General features: G+C 51.6%; 1 protein-coding gene across 3 annotated transcripts in view; it reads right to left on the reverse strand.

Moving 5' to 3' along the window:
* Positions 1-11,725: 11,725 nt before the first annotated feature.
* The window catches only part of LRFN5 (leucine rich repeat and fibronectin type III domain containing 5), a 66,620-nt gene continuing 56,342 nt past the window's right edge, over positions 11,726-22,003 (reverse strand). For 2 of the 3 annotated variants that reach the window (XM_076345831.1, XM_076345830.1), the window contains exons 2-3: positions 20,424-21,831; positions 18,187-19,703 (exon numbers count right to left, since the gene is read on the reverse strand). In XM_076345831.1, coding sequence (XP_076201946.1) covers positions 18,761-19,703; positions 20,424-21,811 — 2,331 coding nt within the window. In that variant the 5' untranslated portion in view covers positions 21,812-21,831 and the 3' untranslated portion in view covers positions 18,187-18,760. Of the gene's footprint in view, positions 12,147-18,186; positions 19,704-20,423; positions 21,832-22,003 lie in introns of those variants that run through there. The other variant, XM_076345832.1, reaches the window with a different exon arrangement.

The raw sequence follows: 22,003 nt of genomic DNA on the forward strand, positions 1-22,003 counted from the left end.
TCAACCTGACAAAAATGCTAGACACGCATATTTGATTTTAAATTTTCTCTGGTTTCGGTGAACTGCACAACAAACAACATACTTGTAGGGAAATAAATCTTTCCTCTAAAGGGGTTGTGAAGGCTGCAGGTTTCAGAGGGAAGCACATCAGCAGTAAGCACAGAGCATGGCACACCCAGACAAGCTGTGTGGGCAGTCCTCCCTGGGGGCCAAAACACTTCCGAGAAGCAAGCCATGGGCTGCGCTTGGCTTTGCGGTTACAGTTAGATGCAGCCAACATTCAGGGTACGAGAGGAGTGACCTGACACAGGAGCTGATCCCTCCAGGCCAGTGCCCAGAGGCGTGCTTACCAGGCTGGGCCACTTCTCACACCATCCCAGTGAGCCTAGTGCCCGCAGACCCCCCCAGCACTGCCACCCTCCGCATCCTCCTGAATGCAAAAGCAGTAAGGGATCAGAGAAAGTAAAAAACTGACAAAGACACAGGAGAACAATCCCTCACCCTCCTCTTCTGCAGCCAAGGAGACAAAAACTCAGCAGGCTGTTTGCTTGGCTGTGGAAAGCACTAAACTTCAGGAGTCCTGCATTCCTAGAACTGAATACCACCCAAAAACAAAAGCTCAACAGCCTTAGACCATTCCATCAAACAAGGGCACTGGGCCTACCTACTCTGACGGTACAGCCCAGTCAGACAGAGCTGTTGCTCTTGCACAGTGCAGTTTTTCTGCCAAGCACCTGAAACAGCCACTTAACAGAGCCAGGAGCCCTGATGCCCATGCAAGAAACCACGCTGCCATGGATCTTCAGCTTCCCGCAATCTATTAACATCCAAAAATCCCGAAGTTCTGTGAATTTCTGTATAGAAAACCTAAGCTATTGACAGCAGACAGGCTTTTGAACATTGCCTTTGGCAGAGCTCTCAGCCCTGCAGGGCTGCACAAGCCACCTCCTGGAAGGGCTCAGCTTTGCTGAGCTGTGTGGCATGAGGAGTCACCGACATGCCAGGGACCCCCTAAGCCAGAGCACAGCCTCCCGGCACCCACGGGGTCAGGGCTCTGCTAGCACCAAAACACAGGGAAGCGAGAAGCTGCTGGCAGGAGAGAGCAGGACTGCAACCCCCAAGCAATACGCAGTCACGGAGCCCGTTCCTGGACACACGTGCAAGCAGGACTACAGACAGCTGTGCCAGCCACAGCTGGGCTTGGGGGGTTATAGAGCAACTGGAAAGAACCTGTTCACACAAACCCATTCAAAGTACCAACACTGACCTCTGTGTACTTTCCTGCCTGCCCGTGCAGCACAGCACAAGTCAGAGCCACCTCAGGCTTTGGGACTGCTTTTCTTCCTCCGGCACAGGCAGCACTTGTGCAGGGCTCTTGCCACCTACCCCTGAGGGAAAGGCTGTCCAGGACATGCTCTGGGATGGCATCTCTTCCTTTTTATAACTTGCCCTTTCATCCCAGCAAAGCAGACAAACTTCTCTCATGTGCATTAAGCTGCTCCTGGGAAGCCTCTGTAGGTTAATCCCAGTACTGCTCCTGGCTCAGTTTCTCAAATCAAATCAAATCAAATCAAATCAAATCAAATCAAATCAAATCAAATCAAATCAAATCAAATCAAATCAAATCAAATCAAATGCAACCCCTTCACTCCACCCCTCTTCCTTATTTCCGTCCCCAGCCCCAGTTGGGCAACTTTTATACCAGGTCACTGGTGGGCTGGTTTGCAGGCTGGGAGGGCGAACAGCTGGTTTCTGTCATCCTCATCTCTCCAGCTGCAATAGGCACCGCTCGTTGGCTGGCATTGGGCTTCATCACCCTAGGACAAGGCACAGTCAACGTGAAACCCTGGGAGAAAACACAAGTGCACGTTTGGTATTTTGGAGTTACTTTCAATGTAGCATGCGCTTCCCCTTGCAGTGGGTTAGCTAGCAGCCCCCTGCTCTGGGAGGGGATGTTACCCTCTCTGCCGAGATCCACCGGGGTTGTGGAGACTCAGTGTCACGGCAGGGGAGCAGACGGGGTGGAGAGGGGCACCCGTGTCTCCTGCAGGCTGAATTAACAGAGACAATGTGTTATGTGCCAAGGCAGGGGGTGGCAGATGCTTGGAAAGCTGGCTGTTGGCTAACTGTAATGTAAAGGACTTGCCTTCCCTCCCTACCATACAAGGAGGGCCACAAAGGTAAACAGCAATGGGAGGGGAAGAGCCACACTGCTGCAAGTGCTGCTGGTGATGCTGCATTCGCTTTACTGCTGATTCGGGCCCAAACTCACACCACATCTGGGCAGGACCTTGGAAGGCAAGGGAAGGACTTCCAAGAAATTCCCTAAGGCTGTGCCAGTCCATGAGAGGCTCCCGGCCCCATGCCAGCCCTGTGCCCCGTGGTGGCCGTCATGCTGCTGCTGGCGAAGGCTGATGTTGTCCTTTGTCTTAAAAAGACCCCTTACCAAAGGTCCTATAAAAGAGGCCTGAGATGCATCAGCGCTGATTTACAGCACAGGAAGATACATTGGTTTTACCTGAAAATCACATTCACCTTGACTCACCTCTTCTCTTTGACTATGCTGTGGGTGCAAGCTGGTCACCATAGAAAGCTGCCAAGCGGTGCCATTGCCAAGCACAATGACAAGCTGATGTGAGAAAACCGTTAGTGCTATACTTGCCCATGCAAGAAAACTTCACAACTGCAAGCTGAAACATTGAAATAACTCATGTGGACAGAGTGGTGGAAGCAGTGGTAACAGCTGTTCCCCAAAGGCAGTGCTGTCCCCTCCTCTGCAGGTGTTCATGTAACTTCCCTTCCCCATCGGTCCGAGTCAGCGCAGGGCAACGTGCCGCCTTGGCCAGGGCATGACTCTTCCCTGGGAAGTAAGCTTGGAAGTAAAGTGAACCAGACCAGCATAACCATTACCTTTGGCCAAGACCACCCCCTTGGTCCTGCACTGACTCAGAGAAACACAGGACCACGCAGGTGGGATGGGACCCCCGGGGGGTTGTCTCTACCCCAGCCCCTGCTCAGTGCGAGGCCAGCTCTGGGCTCAGACCAGGTTGCTGAGGGCTTTGCCCAGTTGGCTCTCAAAAACCTCCATGGACAGAGATCCCATAGGCATTCCTTCCCGCTCCGCTGCCCAGGGGGAGGAAGGTATCTCCCCATGTCCAGCCCAAACTACTCAGTCAGCAGCTGGCAAGGCAATACAGGACCACACAAGTCCTGCCTCTCCCCCACCTTTCCCCCAGAGGCCGGGCACAAAATGCTAATACACAAAAACCTGTTGATCTCACTAACGTTCAGGAGAGGTTTGGTTCCAGCAGTGAATTACCCATTGCCACCACGTTTGTCCTCCAAGACAGTGACAGGAGATCAGCCCAGACACAAATTAGATTCCATGTATTTTAAAATTCAGTAGGGTTTTAGGACTTTAAAGGTCAGACAATTTTTTAGGGATGAATACTCCTAAATAATGAAGTTGAGTATTAGACAACTTAGAAAAGAATGAATGTTTAAGAGCTATATAATTAATGCTATTCAGAAGTGTGAGCACAGATGTGGCAGTGGATATTGCAACCTGAAATAATTCCAAAGGACTATATTATTTCCAACATAACTGGAGAAAGGGGTTGCAGTGTCATTAATCAACAGTGAAATGTCTGCATCAAGGCAGATGACAGCAGCATGTTGACGTCCTCCTTACCTCACACATTTTTTACTGTCTTGTAGCAAGGGAAGGTCTCTTAGGAGCCTGTTTGACAACCGTCATCCAATGGTTTGTGTCAACGCTGAACCAGTCCACCTCAGATTTCATGTATACAAAATAATTTATGGAGAAATCTACTGGAAAACATGTGGTAACTTTAAAGGTGGCCTACAATTCAGAGATTAAAGTTTTTTCCCACGGGCCTCAGAACTCCCAGTGTATCTCGGCTGGGTGGGAACTGGAGGGTGCACTCACCATCTCTGTTTGTGCAGGTCCCTTTGCAGCCCCCAGAAACACCAATAGCAGAGAGCTCTCACCCTGGACCCCGAGCCCACGGTAATGCAGGTGGAGCTGCAGCCAAGTGGTGGCACTCCTCTGAAGAAGGCACCTTCTCAGGTGTTTGCAGCTTCCTTGTGCTGTTGGGAAGGTCAGTGCCACCTCTCCTAAAACATGCTGTCGCAGGCTGAGAAGGATGAGCCCGATTGGGAAGCTTTTCGATGCCCCGAGTTCTCACCTTAGTGCTCCTAAAGGAAGCTTGCCCTTTGCTGGAGTTTCTGGTGCGGTCTTTCCTGGGCAGCATGCATGTATCACAGGTACAGAGGCATGGGGACACGTTCTGCTCCATCAGACTAACAGGGAGTGACAACCTCTCGCGTCCTCCTTCTGGAGGCTCTGACTCAGCCCCTGACTTTTCTGGTTGTACTCATGGTACGTGAGACCTGGCAGGGACCGGCTGGAAAAGCAAACACCAGAGAGGGGCTGTCGGCAGGGTGGAAAGGGGGAGTGCACTGCCGGGACAGGGCTCTGGTCAGCACCAGCCGTGTGGCATGGGAATGCGTGGCTGGGCCTTCTGCTCCTTGATAACCAATGCTTCATCACTAACACTTGCCTCCAGTGCTGAACCAGCGCACGGGGAGGTATCTTCATTCATGGGCAGCAGCTGCAATAAACACACTGATGTGTGCCTTGAGCATGGTGCCCTGCTGCAGCTCGTCCCCAGGTGTGGCGCAGGGCTCTGTGCAGCCCTTCCCACCGAGGGCTCTGTGCAGAGCTGTGGCTGTGGGATGGGGCTGGTGCAGCCCCCGCAGCGCCAGGACCCTGCGCCCCGCAGAGTCAGGGCACCCCGTGCCTCCTGGAGACCCCCACTTAGCGGCCGGCAGACTCCTCTGGGATGCCAGCCTGAGCTGCCAGAGGTGTGAGGAAAAGGGCAGGACAAATTTATGAGTGCTTGTCCCTGTGTCTTCTCGGCTTTATCCCCAATTCTGGCAAATTTTTTCTGGTTTTTTTTTTCTTCACCATAGAATCGCTGAAAGACTTCTTTAATAAATTAAAACGGTGTTTTGACCTCTTGGTTTCAGTCTTCATCAGTACAGGTAAAGGAGTTACTCATGTCTGGTATCAGTAAGCTATAGCTATGGTTTTGCTGAAACAGTTTTTGTTCGAAGCACCACTTCCAATGAGACTGCAGCGTTGGGAACATATCAGTTAGGTTACCGGGAATCATTTCCACATTCCCACACTGTTCACCCACTTGGTCAAATAACATTTTCTGAATATTTTGAAACTTGTACTCATCACTAAAGTTAAGAGGCAGTTTCCCTTTCCTTCCTTTTACCTTGGTCGGGTTTTGGGGACACAGACTGTTGCTCGCTCCCTGCAGGCAGGACCAAGAGCGATGGGTGCTGATTCCAAGGGAGATGGCAGCAGACGGCTGGTATTTTGGTAGAGGGACTGAAGGCAGTTCCTTGCTTTGATTTCCCAGCATACCCAGTCATTCTTACTGTATCTTTGCTGACAGATAACAGTTGGACACATTTTCACTGGCAAGGAGGGCTGATACTGCACGTGCTATGGAGGAAAAGCATCTTCATTGCTATCAATTCTGTCGTCCAAACCTGTTGCTGCATAGGTTGTTTTGGGACACGGGCAGGGTTGTGATTGGTATTTCTCTTGCCCTGGGACAGTCTAATGTGTTTGCTTTCCACACCTGACTGAGCCTAGTATCCTAGGGCAGAGTCCTAAAGATTTTCTGAGACATGAATATGTAATGTAATAGATGTCATAGAAAAAAAATGCCCGAGATTATGAGCGAGTTGCAGTGCACAGACCCAGCCTGGTGCTGAGCAGTGGCCCCTTCCACAGGGGCAGCCTGGGAAGAACAGATATGGAGCAACAGGCAACCACAGCCCACGCAAACCCTCCCACTGAGCCATAACTGTGGTTGCAGTGACACCGGGCAAATTTTGCCCTGGTGTGCAATACCCCAACTATCAGAGTGAAGAAAGAGGAGTTGGAGGGGGAGCAGGAGATGGAACAGGAATAATTACAAGGGGGATGGAGGGACTAAGAGAAACCAGCTGAACAAGAGCAGGTATGACACACTCTACAGGTATGCTAGTAAGAAAAACACCTAGGGGTGAAAAAAAGTTATAATCTGTGTTATGAGGCAATATCAGCAAAAAAGAAATGGCATGAGCAGGCAACAAATAGAAATGTCTGATGGACATCTTGGAAAGATCCCTCAGGAGGGCTTGCAGAGAGGAGAGATCTAACTAGGCTTTGAGCAGGGCCTGATTCATTTAGGAGCAACATTATGTGACGTTGTTCCCTGCAATTGGAAAGGAGGGGACTGAATGTCTCCAGCCACCATTCCCAGTCCTCCTGATTCCCACTGTCAGACTGTTTCTGTATTCAGTTCCCATCTTAATTTCCACTAGGCTTTTTGGATGAAGACAAAATTCTGCTCTGTCACTGTGTCCATCTTGTGCAGCTGGGAAAGGTGTCATCACCCCATACAAAGACACTATATCCTGCAACTGACTATTGGCAGTAGTCTGGCACACGTAGACCCCATCCAAGGTGTGGAAAGGGTGCCAGGGAGGCTGACAGCATGCTCAGCAGCTGCCTGGTGTCCTTCCATGGTCCACAGACAACGCGTGCTCTCCTGGAGTCTTCCTGGGAGAACCCTGTGGGTAAGTAGCACCAGCAGTTCTGGCAGCAGTGGCTGTCCTGGGGGCTTCCTGGACCACATGTGACCACCTCGTCTTCTCTCTCACTGGCTTTTGTTGATGAGTTTTTCAGAGGTGATGCTGGAGAGCAGCCCTGGACCAGTGTGTAAGCAGGAATGTGCCACTCAGCCTTCACCACCAAACTCTTGCAGCAGGCTCCGAGTCTGTGGTGGGCTCTGACAGGACAGAAGGAAATAGGAGAGGCACCAAGAAACGGAGCCAGGGCAGCCTGTTTGTGTCCCATTTAAGTTTCCCCCAGCCCACTGGGAGACGTTCCACCTCGCAGCGAAGACAAGCCTGTCCGCAGCCCCCAACTGGAGGAGCACTGAGAGGGGAGCGTGCTTGCACATGTCCAGGGAGCCCATTAAACATGGTCTTAGACCAAGCTCGGAGAAATGGCTACTAACTGCAAAGGGAAACAACCACAAAGGAAATCCTGTTTCAGAAATGGCCAGTGATGATGCTTCAGGAAATCAAGTGGTGTAAAACCTTACCATGTGCAGGGACAACTGGCAGGGCTGCCACGCAAGCCAGCCCACAGCAAAGACTTCCTAGTGGCAAGCTGGGTCGTGCTGAAGCAACTTGGTTCCTGGGGCTGGGGGATCTCAGGAGGTGAGCTAGTCCCAGACTGAAGCAGGAGATGCACAGGGGCACTGTCATGCACCATGACGCACAGCGGCTGTAGGTGGTCTGCAGAGGTACATAAGGAGCAGCCACCATGCAGATCTTGTAAAATGCACTCTCTGAATAGGTAAGGGCAGGAGGATATTTACCAGCATCGCAGTGAGTAGGACTCAGCAGGTTCTTTGGCTATTTTCTTTCCACACACATGCTAAACAGACAACAGCCACTGGCACGGGATGTGTGAACAAAATGGATAATTTTTCCAATTTCTGTGAAAATGCCTCTGGAAATCCCGCAGCTGGGGCAGCAATCAGGAGGCTGGCTTGCAGCGCACCCAACTCCTGCACGGTGCACATCCCCTGCCCAGATGAAAGCATCCCAGAGGAGCAGACTCCATGCTGCCCCAGGACCCGGCCATCCTATCATAGATGGACAACCTGGAAGTGCAGCCTGGAAGTGCTTCTGTAGTCTCATAAAGTTTCCAGGAGATTAAAAGCAAACAAAAAAACCCCAAACCAAACAAAAAAAACCCCGACCAAAAAAGACCAATTAAGTTGTTAGCAGTGTCTATTAAACTCGATGGTGTTTAATCCTAAGGATGCATCCTCAGCACCCATGGCTGGTCCCTGGGTCATAGAATCATAGAATTTCAATAGAATCATTCAATAGAATCATAGGGTCCATGCCTCCTCAGGCGTTAGACTTGTCTGCCTGGTACACAGGTTTGTGAAAACGGCACTCTGCCATCAGTGTGAAAAGAGAACGTCTTCACTCACAGGACACAGAGAGTTACGGAGAACTGCTTCTCGGGGCTGGGGCGACACCGTTCTGCTGGGACAGCCTGAGCCCATGTTTGCAATGGCTAAAAGACAGGGTTAAACCAGGGCACCTTGCTGTTCTCTCAGTGCCGTGAGGTTAGGGCCGTGCTGTAAGGCTGTTCTGCAGTCAGGATATGGCCTCTCTGAAACGCAGTGCGAAGGCACTCCTGCGATCCTCACTCCTGGGACAGCAGGAAAAGGGAACCCCAGGCACAGCAGCCAAAGGCCCAGCTTCGCCCTGCAGCAATAGTAATCAATAACTCATTAGCAATTCATGGCAGCTGAGTAAGACTGAAGCCCTCACTGCAGTCCTTCAGTTGCAGTAAGAACGCCATATGCCATTTGCTTCCTGCCAGGAGCAGAGAGGAGGAGGAAAAATGCCCACACTAGTTTGGGGTTACAGTTTGGGGCCAATATTGAATGACATTTGCATTAGACATGGAAAATGGAGGCTCAAATCTCCACTGCAAATCTAGTCAAATCTGGTTTCCCACTCCTCAGGAACCGATCCTCTACAGGGTGCTCTAGGGTTTAATTGGTCTCTGAACAGAAATTTTTTCAATTAATTTTTCCCCCACAGAATAAAAAAGAAAACAAAACCAAGAAACAACAAAAACAGAACAAGACCATGATAAATCTATGTATTTCTGTGAAAACAAGGTTTAGTCAGAAAATTCCTGACTAGCTCTCCCTAGTGTGTTGCAGGACTGCAAGAACTGAGTGCACGCTGCAGTAACGAATGCTGGCAGGCTGTAACGTCTGGGCTTTTTTCACTGAAGATGCCCTGGAATAGCACTAAGACATAACTCATCACACCACCATCATTTGGGCTTCACGCAGACCCTGTGAGCGGTGCTCCGGGCTGCCTGGGAGCCTGAGCTCCCCAGGAGGCTGCTGGGGCCGGGGGGGGACTGCATCCCCATCTGCCTTTCCTGGACGACCAGCTCCTCAGTGCGTATATACATGTTTTCCTGACCTTTCTGAAACTATTAAGAAAAGCACTTTCCAATATTAATCCATTCATTGACTTTGGTGAGCACCAGTGGTAACACTGAGACGTTGACCACCGAGTGGTGTCAGGCCCATGCCATCACTCACAGAGAAGGCCTCCAAAGTATTACAGCCGCCTGCCTGGGGAGAAACCCACCCTGCATCCCAGGCTGGGCAGAGGATGCTGATGCATGAAGTGTCGGCTGGTGCAGTGCCCACCAGGAATAAGAAAATGCTGTTCGTGGGCCAGAATTTCCTTCAGCTTTATCAACTGAGATGATTTGCATGATTCTTCAGTAAGTATACAAGTTCTGGGTCTCTATAACAGGTCATTTTTGCTTGTTAATACGATGATATTCCTCTAATCTCTGAATGTATGGATGAAATGCTACTAAAGCCATCCTAGGCAAAGCAGCCCCTATTGCTGGTCCACCAACAGGACTGTTAATGACAGTGTACAGCTGGCATGCTCTATTCCACAGATCTTCCAGGGCTTTTTTCGAAAATTTGATTCACAACTTCAGCAAATCTTGCCACAGTGAAAGTTGGATTTCTAACTAACATTGAGCTGACAGGTGGAACTTACCTTGACAATTAATTAAAAGGATATAGAAAGGAATCAACAAGGGAAAAGCAGCTCTGCTATGTGCATGAAAGCTTGAAATTGGAGCCATTGAATGAGGGTAATAACATGATTTTAATGTGAAATGAAATCCTGAGAGCTGATACGGTCTGTGCAGCAAGAGTTTGGAGCTTGTTGGTTTAATAAGGGTTTCAGCAGCTGCACAGCCTAATGCGGGATGTCAAAAGGAAGCAGCGGCCTCTCAGTTCTTCTTGTAACTCACACTTCTGAGTCACGGATTCACTCTGCCTGGCTGTTTCGCAGACCGGATTGTCGTCTGCTTGCTCTGAGAAAAGTCAGTTGTCCTGCAGTTTCACCAGGGAAGTCACTTCGGTCTGCATAGGAGAGGTGATGAGTTTGTGGACTCAATTTCCACTAAACATTTTATTGAAAAGTAGTTTATTTTGGGCTCATCCTCTTCCAGAATTCAAACCCCAATTACACTATACAGTAAGGAAAAGGAAGAGTGCTGTATTATAATCCACATAAAATCCAGGCTATGTGCAGCACCAGAAAGATCCCCGGTCACACTTTGTGAGAATAAGAGTGATGAGTCCAATTCCTGATCGAAATCGATGTTTTTTCCCTTTGGTATGGCATTCTTGTGCACTGGATGAAACAAGGACCATTTATCCCCAGAGCCCGTGGGGCCAGACCAGCACTGAGTTTTCTGCACATGCACAAGCATTTGGGTGTCGGGCCCCACCGGCAAGCTTGGCGTCCCTATGGCTGACGCCTTAGGGTGAACCCTGGCTGCCGCTCTCGGCTCTGCAGCCCTCGGCTCTGCAGCCACCAGAGGAGAAAGTGTTAGAGGAAACCCAAAGGATGAGGCTCCTGGCTTAGCTGAGACTCTCCTCCCATGGGCTGCCTTGTCCTGGGGAGATGCTGGTGTCTCTGCTGGTATGGGCAAACCGTGGGCGAGTTGCTTAGCCAGCTGCCCGGGCTGAGGTCCATCATCCACACAGCATGGCAGAAGCCACCGGTGGGACCAGTCCCCTCCACGGGGAGCAGCTGGGCCGGGGGAGCCACGTCTGGGCAGCTCCATCTCCTGCCCTTCACACAGCTGATGTGAAGCCAGTCCTGCCAACAATAAATATTTATACTAGCTGTAATCTGTTCTTCAGAAGTTATATTAAAGCTGGTTGATTCACTGTGGTTTTCATAGAAGCTATAATTATATCTGTAAGCCATATGGGATTCTTGACGAGGAATAAAAGAAAAAAACAAAAAACCCCTTGGTCTTGTTTGAGAAGCAAGGCGTGACATGGAGACCCGCTGTCATGCTGGGCTGGCAGCATGGTCAAAGGGGCTGGTGCAGCCGTAGGAGGGGTGCAGCCCCAGGCCAGTCGCCAGCTGTCCCCCCACCCCAGGCTTCCCCGTGTTAGGGCTGACATGGCACAAGAGCTAGCGGCACGCCGGTGCTTGGTGCTTTGCCCGTTCGTGTGGCACTCCCGGCATATGGCGCTGCAGGAGCCCACGGTGCCATAACCCACCATGTCCCAGGTTCCCTGCCTGGCCGCAAGGGAGGGGGTTTCTGCGGGGCCAGCAGCCCTGGTGCCCCAGGGCTTTCCTCACAGCGGACAGGGGCAGACAGGGCACTCCCCCTCTGCTCAAAGCCCATGCCGTCGCCCAGCCCCAAGGGGCAAAGCTGGGCAGCTCTCCTGCCACATCGGTACCTGACCCAGCCGGTCATCCTGGGCAGGCAGCACCGGCGGCCGTGAGCTGGGGCTGGGGCCAGGCACAGCTTGCTGCTGCTCTCTCAGCAGAGCCCCAGGCCCTCCGCAGGCAGCAAGGAGGCGTTCGCCCGCCCCACGCTTTAGAGACACGGGTGACCCCCCCACCATCGCCTGCAGGGCGCACGGACCACCAGCAGCATGGGGCCCTTTGGTGCGGAGAAGCAGCACCATGCACAGAAGGGCATGCCTGCTGCTGGGCAAAACCCTCCGGATCAACCAACATGCCCACGCCGTCATAGTAAAACATTTATTTGTTCAGGTGATATAAGCTACCATGTTTACAGTTTGTGGACTCACCACTGGCGACATTTAACATGACTTGGGACTGCAGCTGTTGCCACCAGATTGTTCATCATAATTTTTAGTTTTATAAAAACCTTGGACACCAGAAAAAAAGGTATTTAGACTTAATGTGGCAGATGGGAGATGGGTAATCTGTGAACGGGGGAAGAAAGTTTATCCGACGCAGCCAACCTCGACGGGCTCTTGGCTTTGGCTGCAGCTTCAAGTAAAGGTTTCAGCGGGGTGAGAGTGGTGCAACACATTAATCTTCAGTGAGTTGGAATCTTATTGTTTTCTGCCGAGTAAGAACGTCAGCGGCAACGTTTTCGGGAAGCGGAGGCGGGCAGGCGTCCTGCAGATCAGCCCCAGCTTCTGTGCAAAGAGACAAAACAGAAACAGTGAGGGGACAAGGAGCAGGATCTGGCTCTTCCCCACAGCCAAAGCCGACCTGCCGTGGGGCAGGCGGTGCTGGGAGGTGCTCAGCAGGGCCAGCCCGAGCACGGCACCGTACCAACGACAGCCCTGGGAGTTGCCCGCGGAGCCGCCCCGGGCAGGGAGCAGGGAGCAGAGCCTGCCTTTGGCCCCGGCACCCTGCCGGCTTGGGTGCCGCCAGCACCGCGGCAGCTGGGGCACGGCAGGCAGAGCGCGGTGGCTAACGGGAAAAAGGGTTAATGGCACCTGGCATCCCCAGCCTGGGGCTCAGCGAGCCACCACCAGCCAGCTTTGGCCCCAGCTGGAAGTGCTGGCACAGCAGTGCTTCTGCTAAAGGGACGATCAAACTAACAAAAAAACCTCCCAAAAACCCAAAACGGAACCAGTAAAGCTCATTGTTCCAGAATCAGAGAATTTTCCAGTTTCTAGGTTTGCTTCTGCTCTCACTGAGGCTGCACCTTTTTCCATGGCAAGGATTTCAACTCTTTGCATAGTTTCAGAAGTTTGCACAGAACTGAAAAGACCAGAACGGAGCAGTGGATAGGCACGAGTCCGGCACTTGCCTTCATGAGGTTTACATGCAAGAGAAAAAGTCACTTCAGACAGAATGTGCAGATGTCTATTTGTCCTGACCTGAGCTCCCACATCGTTTGCGCCAAAGGGATCCATGGCGTAGCAGACAGCCCACAGGGCAGCTATTTTTCACCAGGAGGAGCACTGCCTCGTCTGCGGTCCCACCGTGCCCAGCCTCTCTCCCTGCCACCCCAGCACGGCTTCACTTACCTTAGGGAATGCAAAGCTGCAGTTGCAGTATGTAAATACAAACGAGACACCATGCTTTAAATTCATCCTTGGTTTGCTGCAGGTTACAGCTCCCAGCTGCCTACAGACTGACCGCGTGAAGCCAAGGCTCAGGTCTGCCGGTCCTGCGTGCCCACACCACGGGCAGGCTGGTGCTGCCCTCCGCCAACCCCCTCCAAGGGCCTCCCGTGGAAACCAAGGGGGCTGGGGCCACAACCCTTACTGGTTTTCCTCATTTCCCTCTCCCAATGGAAATTTCCTCTGCAGAAGAGATTGCATGGCTTGCAAACAAAACACGGCGGGCTCCTCTAGAGAAGCAATCTGGCCCTCACACGTAAAACTGGCAGTCCAGAAGGAAAACCAGCTTGGCACCAAGCTAGGCACACCAACATGGTCTCAACTTCCAGATTTATGACAGGAATGCTTTCTAAAGTGCTGCACTTGAAATGACCTGAGGTGACACAGCTTGTTCCAGCACACCAAAAACAGGAGCTTATTCTGTTCATTTTCATACAGACAAAGTTTCCGACGTGGGGTCTCTCTGCAGCCAGCCATGTGCCACGTTTGCTTTTTTCCCTCTTTAGTTTCCTTCCCTCCAAGCTAAGCTTCCTTCTTGCTACAGCAGCAGCCTTCACGCCCAGCTCTTGTGAATAAATCAATTACATTAAAAGTCTACAGTCAGCAAGACCAGTACGATTTGCCTTCTGTTGGTCTTGTGTTACTGATGCCAGGGTGTAGGTGCTTTAACATGTAACACTTCAGCCCCACTAACCTGCGCACTTTTGTTTCATGGACTGTTGTGAAACAAGACCACAGCCACATTCAAACAGTAAAAGTCAGTATAGGGCACATGTATTCTTATTTACAGAGTTGATCTAATCTGACATTCAACACCTAATGCAATGTACCTGCCCTCAGCCTGCACGGAAGGAAAGACAACGCTGCTGCCCGTGCAGGGTGGGCTGGCGCCAGCTGGACCCCTCGGTGGGTGCCTGATGCCCAGAGGGACAATTCAGCTCTGAGGGCAACAACGGCAGCAGGGGCATGTAGCACTACAGAACGACTTGCAGAAGGAATCGGCACTTTGCCGCCTGGAAGCCCCATCTGGGCAGAGGTGCTGCAATGGGTTACTTACCCAGCACGGGCCGGATCCGGCAGCACAGGCTCTGGCACCAGGTCCAGACACCCTGACGCGCAGCAAGGCATGCAGAAACACATTTGCAAAAGGAAAATACGGGATAGGTGTTTTCTCTAAGCAGGACCCTATTGACTTTGCCATGGTTTGCTTCTTTTAAACCAGAACTTCGACCAACATTAAGATTACTTACTAAGTTACCAGGGGAAAGGTACTGTGTGATTTCGTGGCTGCTGTTACTGCTGCTTTAAGAGAGCAATAGCACACCCCTTGTTGCAAGCAGCACCCTAGAACAGGACAGTAAATGTTCTTGAGCTATTGCAATGCTGACAGATGTTGTCACTCTGTGAGCGGTACCTCCAAGACTCCAGTTCCTCTCAATTAATAGGAGGAGAAGCAATAGTAAGTAACAGCAGCTGTGACCATTACTTCTGCTGGTTGAATCAATTACTGGGGGAAGAAACGCACTCCCTCTCCATGCAGGGTGCCTGCTGTGGCTCTGGGTACGGTTTCACAGAGGCACAGGAAGGGCTACGCTGTGCCTTCTCAAGGGCATGTGCGCAGCGAGTGCCAGCGGCGGCAGGACTGTCGGCCGTCACAGCTCCGTGTCTCTCCACCAGCCCGGGATGCTCAACACCAGGCAGCTGCTTGGCTCAGCGACTGCACTCAGGTGCCTAAGGAGTTACTAGAAGACACTTTGTGCAGTCCCGAAGCATTGACCAGCGGGGCTTTCATGGTCCCCAGGAGGCAGGAGCATCCCTGTACTGCTGGCAGCAAGCCTCGAGCCTCCAGCAGCTTTGCAGCTGGCAGGGACAAGCCAACCTCGTGGTGGCACCTTGGTAGGACCCCCTTGGGCAGGCAGCGTGACCCGGCAGCAGCCACCCCGTGGCGGTGCAGGCAGCGGGGGCTGCTGGGCCCTTCCCAGCCGGAGCAGTGTGTGCCGGCGGCCGTGCCCCTCTCCCCGGCACAGGGCACAGGGCCATCACTTTCCAGTTCACTGTTCGTTATTCCAGGGCTGCCCCGGTGCGTGGGGTGGGGTGGGCTGTCAAACACACAGGAACACACTGGCAGAAATAAAGCCACATTGGCACCCAGGGCGGAGCAGTACCATATATTCACTGTAAAAAACGTGCCCAGAACACAAGCGGAAAGGCAGCACAGAAAACAACTAACACAACAAACTTTTCACCCAACAAAGCCCTGCTTCCCCATCCCAATATTGTTTGTACCAGCTCTCTTTAACACAACGCGTATACTCTGGGAAAAGGATTAGAAAATGGTGTAAGAGGAAGCATGTGCCAGCAATTTTAATAAGAGTAAACAAATTTCTGAAGCAGTTTCTCCTCCTCTGGTGCTTGTGAAAAAAGACACCATCTCATGGCTAAAACCTCTGTTAATCTATTTTCTAGAAGCATCACGGGAGCAGACCTGCAGGCTGGGCGATGCCCCGAGGGGCAGGTTTGCACCTGCTGGTTCAGGTGTCTGCAAACCTGTCTGCAGCCTGGGGTGAAGCCAGGACTGCAGCGCTAGGCCAGCCGCAGACATGCACCCCCCGTTCCCCCAACACCCCCAGGACTGCCCTACGTGTCAGCTCCCATCACCTACGACGGGGAACACTCCGCTTGGGTTTATTGAACTAATATTCTCATTTCTGAAGCACTAGAAAACGTTGCAGTACTGCACTCTGAACAAAGACGTACCAGTTATTCTGATCAAGGAGTATTGCAGCACTTTCTGCCTCAAACTGTTGGCAGCCTCTGGTTTTGCAGAACAGAAAGGACAGAATTTCCTCCTTCATAAGGCTTTCCACACTTTGAATCAAGCCTGAATGAAATTAACTGTCCTGCTGCAGTTACTCCAGTGGAAATGGCAGATTTCACGCCCAGTGCATTCCCAAGGGATGCTCCTCTCTGCCGAAGAGAGAAAGCTGCACAAGACGAACCCTCAGCTATCCAGGTCTAACTGTTCCTACACTATTAGCAGAGAATTAAATCAAATGCAGGGGCATATGGTCCTTCTAAGCTGCTTATACAGATGCACTGTGGCCAGAACACTCAGCTTCAGTGTTCAGAAAATGATTCCTTTGAGTAAAAAATTAAAAATATAAAAATAAGACTCCCTAAATCCCCAAAAGCTATTAATATTTTAGCACTTTCACAAAACATTAGACACATTTACGTCCAATTTCAGACAACATATAAAGCATTTTCATTTGAAGTTTTTAAAATGCATGATTGAAACAAATACCTCAGCAGAAAACCTTTAAAACTACCTCCATGCCCAAGCACAAAGTGAAGGTACTGTCTGCGGAGAGCAGCTTCTTGCTGGGGCACAGAAGCACTCGTTTTTCCTGTACTTGACAATGCCTTCGTTGTCAGACTACCAGAACTTGGACAAATATATCACTGCCTTTGACGGTGCAGTATTTTAATAGCTAGTTTCTGCGCATACAGCCCCTCGAGAAGAACGTGGACTTCCAGAGAAATCTAAGGAGGGATTTTTTTTTTTTTTAAACTTTTCCAGTAGGAAGCGGGTATTCTAATTTTGAGGCTTTATTTCCTTTTTGGTGTCTGCATTTCCCAAGGGAAGAAAAAGGGCTTTCTAAAAAAGAAACAGCCTCTTCTTTTTATGTCCTTCACACCACCCCCACCCAGACTGTTTTTCCACGACAGGCAGTAAAACCGCCGAGAGCAACCCACGATGGCTGAGAGCAACAGGGGTCACCTGGCGAGTGTGTCAGCCCCGAGCCGCGGGGCCTCGGAGGCAGAGACCCAGGGGGCTGCCGGGAGACGTTCCCTGCCACAAGACATTCCCTGCCACGACTGCTCCGGGGCCGGCTTGCTGCCCTGGTTAGAGCCAGGGTCTCTTCAGGCATCTGCTTGGGTTACACTGCCCTCAAGAACAAGCACACAGGGTGTAAAATTTAACTATTCTATCAGTTTAATGGCCGCAAAGCCCATACGAAACCTTTTGTTTGGCATCTGAGAATGCACTAATGTTGCAGAGTTAAAGCTGGCTCTGATTTAAACATGATGACCATACGAGTTTGTTTAATATTAATTGTAGCTTTTGCCTTAGAATGAGCAGAGCAGCAGAAGCACGTCTGCCATCCTCACAACATGGGATTTTCAACTGCTATCACCTATTGTTTACATCCTTACATAGTGGCTTGAAATTATTCTATCCCACATGCACCACAAACAGCAGGTTAAAGATGAGAACATCTTCCAGTCCCTTCATTGTGCACAGGAATTAAAGAGAACTGAAACAAACTGCAGAGTTTACAGCAAATATGCCCCAAAAAGTCTAGGAAAGAAGATGACCATCATCATCCCGATCAATCATCACTATGAGTTGCTGAACGGCTACGTACCCGTCTGCTGCAGCCCTGCCCTGCAGTACCGGGGTCGACCTGCCGGCCCTGCTCGCTGCCCCTGCTCGGCTCTCTCCCCTGCACCCTGAGGCACCAGCACTCTGCCTGGAGCTCCACCAAGTCCCATTTCCCTGCCCCAAAGGAGGTCTGCAGGACTGCAGCGATGCCTGCCGCTGCGGCTGGGATGCGGAGCTACTCCCACGTTTCCCGTAGGCTCCCCTCACCCACGTTTCACACCTCCATGCACCTGCGCTGATGGGAAGGGAACAGCCGTCACTGCACTGCACTGCACTTCACTGGCCAGGGCGGGGGCCAGCTCTGAAAACGGAGCAGCAAACCAGGCCTTGCGTGTGTTGGGAGCAACGGGCAGACACCTGCCCTGAGCGCTGGTGCTGAACGGCAACGTTTCTTTCCAGCGTTGGCACTAGGCAAAGCCATTGCCGCGGGATGAGGGATGCTCAGGGACCGCGGGTCAGGCACACTCTCGGGGAGACCCGGCAGTGGAGCCCGGCTGCTGCACTGACGCCCAGCCCCAGCGAGCTGGACCCTGTCGGGACCCCTCGCCCCGGCACCCTCCTCCTCCTCCTGGCCCCCACAGTGGGACCCGCTGAGCGGAGCCTGCGGGCCCCGGGCACGGCTCCTGGGCAGGCAGTTACCGCGAGGCTGGCTGGTGTATGGAGTGAATATTTTATTTTACACAACATAACAACACAGCGTTGTTGTTTCTGTACAGCATCTGCCTAAAAACAAAGGCAACACCATTGTCACGGAAAAGAAATATACAGTCTGACCGTTTTAAAAAATATCATTTTACTGATTGATCCAGAAGTGGTTATTTGTTAGTTTGGAGGAAATTTAATTTCCTTTATAAAAGGCTTTTTCTGTGAAAACTCTTTTGTTTTCTGCTACTGCAGAACCAGGAAGCCAGTCCTAGAGTAGGGAAGGCACTGGTGCTGTTTCATGCTTTTTTTCACCCCTTAATCTTTTTTTTCTTTTTTTTTTTTTTAATGTCTGAATGTTGCCTTCGGTTTTGATCTTAAATAAAATCAAATGAAAAACTAAATAAAACCCTGTGTGCACTGGGTGGCTTATACAGAACCCCGCATGAACAAGCCATTAATCAGCGAGACAACAGTGGACTTCCAAATCCAATTCCCCGGGAGAGGGAGTTTCACACAACGTTTGGTGTTTTGTTTTTCATTAAAATAAAAATTAAAATTAAAAAAAAAAGAAAAAAAAAGCAGGTCACACAGTGCTTTCCAATATCCACTCAGAACTGGAGAAAGTTGCTTTTCCACTATCCACATCAGAGCTGTCTGACTGGACTAGCATCCCGTTCATGGACATGCTCCTTTTGGACCGCAATCCACCTGCGCCCCAGGCGCTGCCGGGGCAGCGGGACTCCGTCAGCTCGCCGCCCAGGGAGAGCCTGCGCTTGGCTCGGGATGCGTCAGCTGGCAAAGTGAGGAACTTACTTGGCTTTGATTGTGCTCTTTTGTACGTGGGGGCCCCTTTGACAGAGTCGGGGGGACGGCTAGCTAACTGCAGGGCAGTGGAGTTATTTCTGTTAGTGTTTTGGGACTCGATACTGCTGACAGCTTCACTCTGCGGCTCGCTGCTTGGCTTTGGCCCCGACTTTCGCTTCTGCTTCTGGGAGACAGAAGTGCTGGAAGTCCAGGCGGGAGGCAAAGCGGAGGTAGTGGTGGCCGATTCCTGGCTGGAGCCGGTCTCCGGCAACTGCGTCACGCCGTCGCTGGCAGCCTTGCAGCACTGGATGCCCTCTTCATGCCCAACAGCCTGCTTGGACAACGACTGAGACAGCACCCCACTGCAGCCCTGGATCTGAGCCCCATTCGTCTGCGAGTACACGTTGCTGACCTTGGTGGCCTTCTGCTGCCCGTTGTTGTTACACACCTTGTAGCGGATCATGAGGATGATGATGAACACGAGCACAGAGGCCACGATGATCCCACCAATGATGATGATCATGGTCCCACCCAGGAACTGGGACTGCATGAAGTGGCAGCGCACATAATCCTGCTCGGTGGTGAACTGCGTGCAGCCCACGACCCTGGTGGCGGTGAGCGAGGTGATCCCGTCATCATAGATGGCCAGGACACACAGGTCGTACACAGTCCCAGCGGCCAGGTTGTTGACCAGGAAGGTTTTGCTTGTGGGAGGTATCATTCTGGGGGAGAAGGAAATCAGCATCAATGAACCCGGCAGACCCGCAGGCACCTCCCCGCCGTGTGCTGCAGCCCCCTGCCATGGTGACCACCACCAGGACTCAGCTCCTCCGCTCCTGCCGCCACCCCTGCAGGGCTGCTCACCATCCCTGCAGCAGCTGCTGCCCTGCGTTTGGTGCAGCAGCAGTCGCCGCCAAGCCCCCCGGCACAGCTCTGCATGGCAGAGCCCCCCATGAGAGTGACCACATCAAAAACGTAGAAGAAATTACCAAAGACAGTTTTGAACGGTGTGACTGTCACAGCCGGCAGCACAGTGCCTCTCTGCACACCACCAGCATGAGAGACCGCCAGAAAGCGCTACGAGGAATGCGTTTATGGACACCTTTTGCCCTGTGTTTTCATAAAGCTGTGAGCATTAAGATCCATTTGACTCATCTAACTTTACAACCTTTCTGCCAATCAGATTAGTTCAGAGGATTAGAGGTCCGTTTGGATTATCTAAAAATAACACCATTCAAGGTAATTTCCCTATTTGCGAGTAGAAAATTGCCTGAGTCTTTCCCGAGACTCCCACCATCTGTTGCCACAGGCAGGGCTCTGCTCGGCCGGCGCGGCACGGGAAACTGCTGCTCTGGTGGAGGGGGCTGCCCGGAGCCGGGGGCAGCATGTCAGTGCCGAGCAGCCCGGCAGGGCCCCGCACAGGCGGGCTGGGGCTGCCTTACCTGTAAACAAGGGAGTCATCGTAAGTACCGTTGTACTGGATTTGGAACATACGTATCCCAGGTATATTCCTCTGAAAATTGAATTTCAGCAGAGCGGTAGAGGATGTTGCTTCCGCAACGACCACCTTCTTATCTTGGCTGACTTTAGTATCCCCGTTGCTACTGCTCGTGTTGGAGCCCGACTTAGTGGAAGTGGAGATATCCGAGGAGCCGGGGTCAGGCTCGTGGATGTGGTTTGTGCTGTTCAGCAAGTGGGGGAGTTTGATTATGTGCAGGTCCACCGTCTGCGTGGCCTCCCCAGCTGGATTGGAAGCAATGCAGGTGAAGGAGCCCGTATCCTTCACCGTCGTTATAAGGATGTCGAGCGTCCCGTTGTCATACACCACGGACCTCGTTGCGTTTGAAATCAGTTTGCCCTCAGGTGAAATCCAATGAATTGCTGGTTCGGGGTCCCCCCGAGCCTTACACCGCAGTGCTGCCCGCTGACCCTCCAGCACCCGCAGCTCGTGGGTGTGCCGGGTGATGAGAGGAGGCTCGCACAGGAACTCCTCCTCGGGGATTGACCAGAAGTACCGGCCGGACAAGAGCGTGGGAGAAGCACAGGTCTCCAGGTCGTCTTCCCTCGAAAGACGCCTCAGCCACAAAAGCTCACAGTTGCAATGCAAAGGGTTCCCACCAAAGCTCAACGCGAAAGTCGAGGGGCTGATAATTCCTGAGGTTGCTAGTACCTGAGCTCGCTGGAAGAGAGGATCAGGCGGTAGCTTCTGCAGTTTGTTAGACGTGACGTCCAACCTGGTCATCTTGTGGAGGTGGGAGAAGGTCCCCTTAGGAATATGGTCAATCATGTTGTGGTCTAGACTGAGAGTGTGCAAACTAACCATCTTCTCCACTGCATCCCAGGGGATGGTTTCCAGATTGTTGTAAGACAAATCCAATTCCTCAAGGGCTAAAACATCATCGAAAGCTGTGGAAGAAATTAAAGTCAGCTGGTTGTTGTTAAGTATCAAGTGGTGAAGATTGGAGAGTCCACTGAACATGTCATTGGTGATCTTAGTCAATCGGTTGCTGTTCAAATGCAAAGCCCGCAAATTGCGCAAGTCAGCAAATGCGTGAGGTGTAATAAAACTGATTGTATTCCTGGACAGCGTCAGGTCCACCAGGCTGGTCATATTGGCAAAGTCTTTCCTTTTAATGTTTGTAACAAAGTTGTCTGCCAGCCGTAACTCCACGGTCCTCCTGTCAATGTTGGGAGGAACAAATAAGAGCCCTTTCTTGGCACAAAGGGTGGCAAGGTTCGGAGACAAAATCTGACAGACACAGCGCTTTGGGCAGATCTGCGCTCTCACCGCTATGCCAATGAACAGCAGAAACAAAAGCAGTTTTTCCATTGTAGATCAGGTTCAAGAGCCTGTAAGGGAGAGCAAACGTCTGTTAGTCTCTGCAAGATAAGCAAATCACATAATGAAAAAGCAAAGACAAACCGTCTGTGGTTAAATCATGAAACTGAGGTTCATGTAACGGTGTGTCATCCTCATCTTGTTACCCGATGTCTTTACCATTCTCCGTATCCTGACATAAGA

This window comes from Aptenodytes patagonicus, chromosome 7 (genome assembly GCF_965638725.1).
Source record: "Aptenodytes patagonicus chromosome 7, bAptPat1.pri.cur, whole genome shotgun sequence".
NCBI lineage: Eukaryota > Metazoa > Chordata > Aves > Sphenisciformes > Spheniscidae > Aptenodytes > Aptenodytes patagonicus.